At 51.6% G+C, this 10,219-nt stretch overlaps 1 protein-coding gene and 1 non-coding gene across 5 annotated transcripts in view; one reads left to right on the top strand and one right to left on the bottom strand.

Moving 5' to 3' along the window:
- Nucleotides 1-264: 264 nt before the first annotated feature.
- Nucleotides 265-337, bottom strand: TRNAC-GCA (transfer RNA cysteine (anticodon GCA)). Its single transcript has one exon. It is a non-coding gene; the product is annotated as a tRNA-Cys (tRNA).
- A 6,432-nt stretch (nt 338-6,769) lies between these two features.
- The window catches only part of FLNB (filamin B), a 138,425-nt gene continuing 134,975 nt past the window's right edge, over nt 6,770-10,219 (top strand). For all 4 annotated transcript variants that reach the window (XM_030867524.2, XM_030867521.2, XM_030867520.2 and 1 more), the window contains exon 1: nt 6,770-7,224. In XM_030867524.2, coding sequence (XP_030723384.2) covers nt 6,933-7,224 — 292 coding nt within the window. In that variant the 5' untranslated portion in view covers nt 6,770-6,932. The remainder of the gene's footprint in view (nt 7,225-10,219) is intronic.

Below are 10,219 nucleotides of genomic sequence, written 5' to 3'. Positions count from 1 at the left end.
CCTGGGCAGGCTTATAACTTGGCATCCCCTCAACTTGATATTTTAAAAACAGTGGTTCAAAATTTACTTAGGCAGGATGTGGAGAAACTGATTTTCTGTTAATAAAATAGATCATTCCTCTTTCTTTTTGAAACAAAGAATTTATTACGTACACAGAATGAAATCTGACCTTTTAACTTACTTGGAATTGTCCTGGAATTGCAGTCGTCCAAGCAGTCAGTTTCTTTTTTTTTTGGCCGCGCCACGTGGCACGTGGGATCTTACTTCCCTGACCAGGGATCGAACCTGTGTCCCCTGCATTGCAAGCACGGAGTCTTAACCACTGGACCACCAGGGAAGTCTAAGCAGTCAGTTTCTTGGGGGCTGTATTATGGGCTAAGATTCAGGTGACGCACTAACAGATCACTAGGTCTTGGGGAGGCACACATCTCTGACCAAGGATTAAGCTGACAGACCACGGACCTGAGAGGATCGTCGCCTAGCTGAGCTGGACTCTGGCACAGTGGCACAGCCTAGAGTTGCTCCTAGTGCCGAAGAAGGGAATGTTCTAGTTTCCCCCAGAGGAGGCTATTTCCCTCTGAGCACTGGTTACCACAGGTCTGTCCCGCGTGGAAACCTGAGTTAACTGGCACTGTGTTTTGATCTAGTTCAGTGCTGTTGGGGTTCCCCTTCTAGACTAGCACCCTAATAGGCTGCCTGGCTGATCAACTCTGTGCATATATTAACGTGTACTAGTGTTTTTTTTTTTTAATGTGTGTACAAATTGAATCATACAAATTCATTTTGATCTGTAACTTGCTTTTCTTTTTCCCCACGTAACAATAAGTTCTGAGATCCTTTTACATCAGCCTATGTAGCTCCATCCCATCCTTTTGTAAAATGTGGCAAGGTGGTCCACCAGATGGATGTACTGTAATGTGGGACTTGGCAACTTTCATGAGCACAGGAATCGCCTTGGGGATCTTGTTAAACTGCAGCTTTGGATTCAGCAGGTCCAGGGTGGTACCTGAGGTTCTGCACACCCCCCGGTACTGCCCGAGCTGCTGGCGGGACCACACGGAGGAGCAAGGCTACAGTGCATATGAGGGACCCACCAGTAAGGGGCATGTGGCTGTTACAGACAGTGCAGTAAACACCCTTGAATATCCAAAAGGAGCCCTAGAGAAGGCTTTAGAGTCAGAAGACACAACGTTGAGCTCTGACCCTCTAGCTAACCACGTGGCCTGGAGCCTCCTTGCCGGCAATTCAGTGCCTCCACTCTCTTAGACCCTAGGGATAAACAGTCCCTGTCCTTGAGTGCTCTGAGAGTAATACTACTAATCCTGGCCCGCGGAGCAGTGGGGGCGGAGGGAGTGGATGAGATAAGGATGGAAAAGGGCTTTGTCAGCTGTCCAGCCATCCACAAAGGGGCAGTTCTGTTCCAGTTGGAAGACAGACTGGGCTTGCCAGGTGAGCAGCGGCTAGACAGGGTTTTCTTTAGCTGAAAAGTGCCCTGTGGCATTTGTCTGCACTTTAAAAAAACAAACCAGACCTACACATAAATCTGCCAAAGAAGCCAAAGCCAGACTGTGTGGGGAAGAGGGCCCAGTCATTTGCAAACTAATTTTTATTTTTTCTTTTTTTTTGGTGATTCCAGCAAGTCTGGGGTGCAGTATGGGGCAGTGAGTTCCACCTTGGGCTGGGAAGGGAAGGCCTCGAGCGAGGAAGCCAAGGTCCTCAGCAGACCCTGACTCCCGCACCTGCTGAATGAACAACACAGATGAGATGTCCAGCGGATAGTGGCCACTGCCTTCATTCCTTTGCCATCGCTGGACAAACTGTGCTCCTGGAAGTCAGGGCTGTGGGCTCTGAGAGCCTGATGAGCTTAGAGACTCAGAACTGGCCTCTGGAGTTGGTGAGACCAGGGTTTGAATCCAGAATCTGACACCTCATTCCCAAGGGACTCTGAGAAAGTGAACTGATTTTTTTTTTTGCAGCCTCAATTTCCCTACTTGTAATATTGGGCTGATAACAATAGCACCAAGCTCACAGTGTTTTTGAGACGATTAAAAAAGATAACTCACGGACGTGCTTAGCTTAGTATCTAGCACTAGGAAGTGGCCAGTTACTACAGCTGTAGGATCAAAGGAGAGAATAGAGCTAAAACCACAGTCACGTAGCCCATTGTGTGAATCCAGTAAAGAATGGCTTTCGTGATCACTGCTCTGCCCATTTTGATTTCCACCTTAGGAGGTGGGTGAGTGGGGTGAAGATCTGTGCCTTCTCCCAGCAGCCGCCTCACCTAATCTCAGGGCAGGGCTGGCTAGTGGGGCCCCGGAACACTGCAGCTGCCTTTTGCCACCTTTTTTGGGGAAGGCCAGATCTCCCAGCAGCCCTCCCCGCTCTCCCCACCAGAGTGGGCTTCCTTCCAGCACCCCACTCACATGGTCCCAGGACCTTTGCAGTCGGGGCTGGCAGTGGAGCGTGAACCCTCCCACTTCTCCAGGGAGCTGCGAAGAGAACCAGTTCCTCTTTCTCTAGGGGGTGGAGACAGAGCAAATATTCTCGTTTACATTTTGCTCTCTTTCTTTCTGGCAGGGTGTGGACATTGGTGTAAAATTACAGCTGAGAAGGACCCTGCCCTGGGGGAAAGATGCATCTGGGGAGAACAGAAATTTATTTTGCAAGTCCTGGTTCTTCATCTTCGCCTCTGTTCCCTTTGGAAAGCAGGCTTCTAAACCTGGAACTTTCAGTCTTCCTCTTTGATGTCCACTCACATTGTCACATAATCATGACAATAATAGGAGTATCAGCTCTCTCAGCTGACATGTACATGCTAAGTGCTATACATCTAGCTTCCCATTTGTCAGAAACTCCTAGGAGGTACATTGTTAATGTAGATTACAGGTAAGGAAATAAAGTCAGGGGCAGCTGCAGGTCTCTGCTCTTAATCATGACTATTGCCTTTCTTAGTCTTTACTTAGTATCCAGTCTCTGTCACTCTGTGACCTTAGGCATATGACTACTCCTCTCAGCCTCAGTTTCCTTACCTGTAAAATGGGGATAATAACAACACCTGCTGGAGTTGTTGTGATGATTAAATGAGAATAACACTACTTAAGAAGCAGAAGCTTCTGTTATTATTATTACTATTACAACTATACTACCACTATTATTATTACACCTCTTTTTTTTTTTTAATTTATTTGGTTGCATTTGGTCTTAGTTGTGGCAGGCAGACTCCTTAGTTGTGGCTCACCGGCTCCTTAGTTGTGGTACGTGAACTCCTTGTTACGTACGGTGTGCACGTGGGATCTAGCTCCCAGACCAGGGATGGAAACTGGGAAGCTCCCTTTTACTTTTTAAAGGGTACTTAATAACTCTTTGGTGTCATTAGAACATTTAAAGTTACAGTGTGGCTCTCATCATACTTATGTTGGACAGTGCAGGCTCTGTTAGGTCTTAAAACCCTTGCATCTTGCAAGGGGACAGAGATGACAGTTGCCCTCCTTCAGCAAGTGAAAACAGCAAGTAAACTTCTGCATAAAACAAGCATTGGGACCACGCAAGCTGTGAGGGTGAGGGGACTGGGGGATGGGCATGCTTTTTCCAAGTTGGAGGGGAGAGATGAGAGCACTGCCTGAGCAAAGGCCTGGAGGTGGGATTGGAGGAACTTCTGCACGCTTGCCTGGGTAGAAGAGCTCCCTCCAATCCTACTCCCATGGGCTGACCTGGCAAATCGCACAACTTTGAGAAGCAGGCTCACAGTGCTCCAACCTTCCACCCGATGTTCATCTTCAGGTACAGGTAGACTCTTCCTTGTGGATGTCTGTGAATTTGCTGTTGTCTTGTCAGGTCCATCCTGACATGTAGGGGTTACTGCTTGACTTATGTTTTCTTTGTCAGTTCCTTCTGACTGGGATCTCGCGGGGCTGGAACAGATTGGTGTCAACATCTGTGGGTAACAGACATGGAGAGGAGCCTTGGCTTCTTACAGAGACAGACTGGAGTCTGGGAAAATGCAGCTAATTCTAGATTTTTCAGCGTCTGGTTGAGAAGTCTCTGTTAATTTTGCCCAGTTTTCAGTTACATTTATTGAGCGCTGATGGTATTCCAGGCACTCTGCTAAGAGTTTTGCTTGCATTATTTAATAACCCCAGGAGTTGATGTGTTGGCTCCATTTCCCGGATGAGAAAACACGCTTGCTGAGGTATTTGTTCGAGGTCATCGAGCCAGGATAGCCAGAATTCACACCGAAAGCCTGAGCCTTTCGCTTCCCTATACTCTTCCATTCTGGATGGTTCTACCAAGAAGAGATCAAAGAAGCCTAGGAAAAAAATTTAGAAAACAGATTGGGTGTTTGAAGTGAAGGCCTTGTCAGCAAAACTGTGGAATGCATTGGCTAAAACGCTCCCTGCAGAAATGTCTGCCCTGAGTTGTTCAGCCCTCATCTTTTATCACATATTGATAAAGAGCCATTTGAAGACCTTGTCTGCTTCCTCTCCTTGTCACCAAAGCCACTGACCACCCCCCTCCACCAAGGTTGCTGAATCCCCTTCACTCCCCATAAACTGCTTCCTAGGGAACTCTTAAGTGTCTTCTGATTGACTGGAGAGAATCACCAGCTTCATCCTAAGACAGGGATGTCTCAGCTCAGAGTGAAGTGGACTGGATATTTAGATGCAGAACTTATTTAGTTATGTGTGTCAAGACCTGGTGAAAACAGAAATATCTCATAAGAAAGGAGAACCTTAGTACATTATCAGCTGCTGAGTGAGCTGAGTTGATCACATTAGCTCCAGTCTCACCTAGCAGGGAGTAGGTCCCCTTCGGAGTGAGACGCTGGCTGATAAGTTTTGATGGATGCCTTTGGATGGAGGAAAGCATGAGGAACCAGAAGCCTTGGGCATGGGGTAAGTAAGATTACCTAAACTGCCTCTAGTGAATCTGTTGGTCAGATTGTGTGGACAAAGGCAAGGCCCAGGCTGGGAACAGCATGGGGTCTTTGAGGCATAGTACAGACTTTGGCGTTAAACCCAGGTACAAGTCCAGCTTTGTCTAGTGCTTATCAGCTGACCTCCAGCACGTGTCTTCACTTAACCACTAAGGAGGGGAATGAGACTTCAGATACTTACTGATCCCAACAATGGGCCAGGGCCAGGCAATACTGTCTTTCCCCCAAGGTGGTTTTGAGCATTTCCAGTGCGGCAATCTGTCTGAAGAAAGCACTTCACCTTGTATACAAATGACCTGTTACAGAATGTCACCACAAATCTGCTGACTTCTCCTAGGGCTGGAAGCCCTTGATATGTATTCATCCTGCCCAACCCCTCTTCCCAGCTGGGTCCTTAAAAGAATTAGAGGGGGCTTCCCTGGTGGCACGGTGGTTGGGGGTCCACCTGCTGATGCAAGGGACGCGGGTTCGTGCCCCGGTCCGGGAGGATCCCACATGCCGCGGAGCGGCTGGGCCCGTGAGCCATGGCCGCTGGGCCTGCGCGTCTGGAGCCTGTGCTCTGCAGCGGGGGAGGCCACAGCAGTGAGAGGCCTGCGTACTGCAAAAAAAAAAAAAAAAAGAATTAGAGGAAGATGTGTCTGTGGATAACCTGAGATGACAGCATGAGAAAGACTCTGCCTGGTGTTGCTGGTTTTGAAGTTGGAGGAATAGGCCTCAGACAAGGAATTTGGGAAGCTTCTAGAAGTTGGAAAAGGCAAAGAAACGGGTTCTTCCCTAGAGCCTCCAGAAAGGAATGCATCCTGCCAACTGCTTTGATTTTAGCTCAGTGAGACCTGTGAGGGACTCTAAACTACAGATAATAATGTATGTTTTTTTTGAAGTTTGTTTATTTTTGGCTGCGTTGGGTCTTCGTTGCTGCACGCAGGCTTTCTCTGCGGGCCTCTCCCATTGCAGAGCATGGGCTCTAGGTGCAAGGGATTCAGTAGGTGTGGCACACGGGCTTAGTTGCTCTGCAGCCTGTGGGATCCTTCCCGACCAGGACTCAAACCCGTGTCCCCTGCATTGGCAGGCGGATTCTTAACCACTGCGCCACCAGGGAAGTGCCAACAATGTGTGGTTTTTTCAAAGACAAAGTTTTGGTAATTTGTTACAGCAGCATTAGGAAACTAATATACACAGCAAATTGTTGTTCATTTCTATCAGTACCATTAAGCTGTCTGTGATAGTTGATTTATACTTTTCTCTCCTATTAGTCTATGAGCTCCTCAAGGTTAAGTTATAAATTTTTCTTATTTACCATTGGTTGGCAGGCGCTAAGAAGGTTGGCATAGAGTAGGCACTCAATAAATGCTATGAATGATACTATAATTCATATGAGTTTAGTTAAGATGAAATGTAAGTTGTCCATTTCCTTCACGGTGTCCCCAGCGCCTAACACAGAGGCTGGCACACAGCAGGAGCTCAATAAAGCCCTTATTAAACCTTACTGAACCTGTAGGTGGATGAAATACCCCTCCCCGCCAACCCCTCCCGCGTGAACCAGACGGCCGTCCCTGCCCATTCTGTCCAGGTTCCTACCTCTGCACGTCCCCTCACTCTGGGTCCGGGTGACCCTCTCCTGGCGGGTCTCCCGCCTAGCTTCCTTTAGCGGAGGCTGTGAGCACAGAGCGCGGCGTCCCGGGACGCCTTGCAGTTCGCGGGACGCAGTGCCCTCTTTGAGCGGCAGGGGGAGAGCGTGGCCCGGGAACTCCCGCCAGAGGGTTGGGACGGGGCGGGGCTTCAGGGGCGGGTCGGCTCAATGCGCAGGCGCGGGGCCAGACGCCTCGCGCGGCCACGGGCAGGCGAGCGCAGAGCAGCCCCGGCCGCGGCTTCGGAAGCACCGAGTTCGAGCCCCGCTCCCGCTCCCGCTCCGCTTCGGTTTTTCGCTTCCCCGGCCCCTGGGCCTCCCTACGCCTGTCCCCGGCAGCTCGCTGTGCATATTGCTCTCTCCGCCGCCAGGATGCCGGTGACTGAGAAGGACCTGGCGGAGGACGCGCCGTGGAAGAAGATCCAGCAGAACACGTTCACGCGTTGGTGCAACGAGCACCTCAAGTGTGTGAACAAACGCATAGGGAACCTGCAGACCGACCTGAGCGACGGGCTGCGGCTCATCGCGCTTCTGGAGGTGCTCAGCCAAAAGCACATGTACCGCAAGTACCACCAGCGGCCCACCTTCCGCCAGATGCAGCTCGAGAACGTGTCCGTGGCGCTCGAGTTCCTGGACCGTGAGAACATCAAGCTCGTGTCCATCGGTGAGTGCCCTGGCTGGGCCAGGCGCCGGCGATGTACACCTCGCGCCCCCGCGCGTGCGACCCCGCGGGGGCTGAAGCTCCCTGTCGCGCGACCCCACGGCGCCCAGCAGCCGCGGGCTGAGTGTGGGCTCCGAGGCCGGGGGACGTCGTCCCCGAGGGATGAGGACAAAGGGACCCTAGGCCCCCTCCTGGGAGCCATCCCCTGGGGTGCTGCTGTCGTGTGAGAGTTCCGCGCCGTGCGCCCCGGCAGTGCGTCTCTGGGGGGCGGTGGGTTGAAGGTTCGGGCTGGGGCCGCACGGGGAGAAGTGGAGCTGTGGCACTTCTCTGCACCTGGGGTGCCTCTGCGGGAGCTGGGGGACTGGAGACCTCTGGTCCGCCGTCCCTGGGGCTGGGGCCCTAGTCAGACGCTCCCCGGAGTGCTCGCCCAGCTGCGCCCAGGCCGCTGCGCTCGGCGGCCGCGGAATGGGCGTTGGCTCGGAGGCCAGGTAGGGAGGCCTGGGGAGGGACTGTTCTCTGAACTTGGGGCCCTCCCGCCAGGTGGAGATGGGGACCTCGCCGTCGCCGAAAGGCGTGGGGGCCCCGAGGTGGGAAGGGGAGCCTGGGGGGGGGTGTCTTCCTCGCTCCCTCTGCTCCCAGCTCAGCTCTGGCTCTGCGCCGCGGCTGCTCCGCCGCTGAAGGTATAATTTAGAGATGGTGGTGGTCACAGTAACTGCCGCCTTGTAGGGAGTTCCAGCTAGTGCGCAGCCTTCTAACAGGCTTCCAACAGCCTTATTTCGGTCCTTACACATGCTGCGAGCTGGGGCGTCATTAGACCCATTTTACAGACAAGGAGGTCCAGAGGGTTAATGGGCTTGCCCAAGCTAGCGAGGGTCTAGCGGAGAATTGAAGGAAGTGGGTGACAATTAAAGGAGACTTTGCCTTCCTCTCCCCGCCCTCCCCACACCAAGATCTTCCTGAGAGGAGGGAGGGAGTTGGTGTCGGGTTCCTCTCCCCCTGGAACTGGGGAGGAAGAATGAGAGTGAGGTCCCACTATGACCTGGGCTGGTTGAGGGCTTCGGGAAAGGTCACAAGGCTGCTGAGGGTGGAGGCCGTGATGGGAGGGGCAGGGGGTGTGTAGTGTGCGAGTGTGTAGAGTGTGTGTGCAGAGCATGTAAGTGTGCAGAGAATGTGTGTGCACCTATGTTGTGTGTGTGTGTTCTGCTAGGTGAGCCTCTTGCCAGGGAGGAGCAAGGGCTGGGTCTCAGGTCTGTTCCTGAGGAAACCAGGCCTTAGAGTGACCCCCTGACAGGAAGAAAGGGCCATGGGTGTGGCTGCTGGGACTTTCTCCTGCCTAGGACGGGTTCCCTTTAGGCTGAGCCTCCTCCGTCCTCTCTCCCGTCCTCCCCCACACCTGTCCTGGCAGGTAGGGCTGCTTCCTGGGTCCAGGCAGCTGCCACGGCCCAGTCAGCCTCCCCAACGAGGGCAGCTTCTCTGCAGAGGGAAGCCGGGTGGCACGCTGTCTTATTTTGTGGGCCCATCTCGTGTAACGAGGGAAGGAGAACCTCAGATTTCTGTTGGAATTCTTTCCTTTGCAGAAACCAGCTTTCCCTCGGAGGAATCTCAAGGGCTGGCTGGGCTCAACTCGGATCTCTTCTTTGCTTTAAAACTGTATATTTATTTAATTAACTGAACAAAGAAACTTAAAGTAAAGCAGGAGTATCCAAACATGACATGAAATCTCTTTAAAAAGCAAAACAAAACAAACAAAACCCAAACCACAGCACCAGAAAACCCTGAACTGCCTAATTTAGCAACTGTTTATGGAGGCTGCAGCTGCCTCCAGCATGGCTCCCCATCAGTGCCCCGAAACTGGGGGTCTCATTCTAGACTTTTTCTGGTCCCTTACTTTTCCTCCTTGATCCTCATGCTTTTCATTCCTGAACCCAACCAGGCCCTAGCGTCTTCCATCGTCCTGACGTGCCAGGGTTCGCCTCCCCTTCCCTGGTTGTGGCCTATGGACCTCTTCCCACCATGATTTACATCATTTTATTTTATTTTTTCCTTTTAAATAACTTCTTGGATCATATTCTCCAGGGTGGCATTCATGGGTCAAAGGTTGTGACCACATTTATGACTCCCGTCATTGGCTGCCTAAGTGTTCTCCAGAAGGACCTTACAACAAACAGGTTTTCCAGCCTCTGGAGGCTGGAGGGAAACTTGCCAAGTGCCAGGACTCCTGAGCAGGTAATGCCTGAGGCCTCTTCCCTCTGCTCCTGAGGCTATGCTGGGTAAAGGCCCTTCAGAAAAAATTCACATCCAGCGTGGACTTCAGTTCAAGCTTTCACTGCCTACGCTGTGTTACCTTGTGCTGACAGTGACACGTGCTCCAATTTGGGGGCACCCACTCGGTGTTAAGCGTGTTCTGTTCATCACCCACCCCATTGATCACCACCTTGAATCCTTGAGTTCTGGTTTCCTTGTTATATGATGATCTGCTTTTAGCAAGTCCCTGGGAGGGTTAAGGGCTTGCCCCAGTCCTGGCCAAGTGCTTAGAAAATGTTTGTTGTTATTACTGCGCTGGTTGTTAGTGTTAGTACGTCCATTTAAAGTTGGGGATACGGGAGGGAAGTCACTTGTGGAGGTCACCCAGCTGGTAAACCAGGTCTGCCGAGTTGTTGAAATTGAGCCTTAACTGACCTACCTTTCAGTGTCAGAAATGAGTAAAATACAACCAGTTTCCCGCCTCAGAAAGCTCATGTTAACACCAAGTTTTGCAAGTCTGGGGTGTTGGGGTTGTGGCTGGACATCCACACGTTGAGCGTCTGGCCTCGAACAAAGCAAGGCCTTAGGTGAGGGATGAGGTTGGTCCTCTGAACTGTGATGAGGGCCCGTGAGACGAGTGTCGTGTCGGGAGGTGCGCAGACTCAGGTTGCATATTGCATCTTGTGTTGAGGTGAATTTGCTGGGGGAATGGCCGCCTTGTCTTCACTGGTTTTTTTGGTCTGTTTTTTTTGAG

This window comes from Globicephala melas, chromosome 11, assembly GCF_963455315.2.
Source record: "Globicephala melas chromosome 11, mGloMel1.2, whole genome shotgun sequence".
Classification (NCBI taxonomy): Eukaryota; Metazoa; Chordata; class Mammalia; order Artiodactyla; family Delphinidae; genus Globicephala; species Globicephala melas.
The sequence above is the reverse complement of the archived record's forward strand: the minus strand, read 5'-3'. Positions and strand labels throughout refer to the sequence as shown.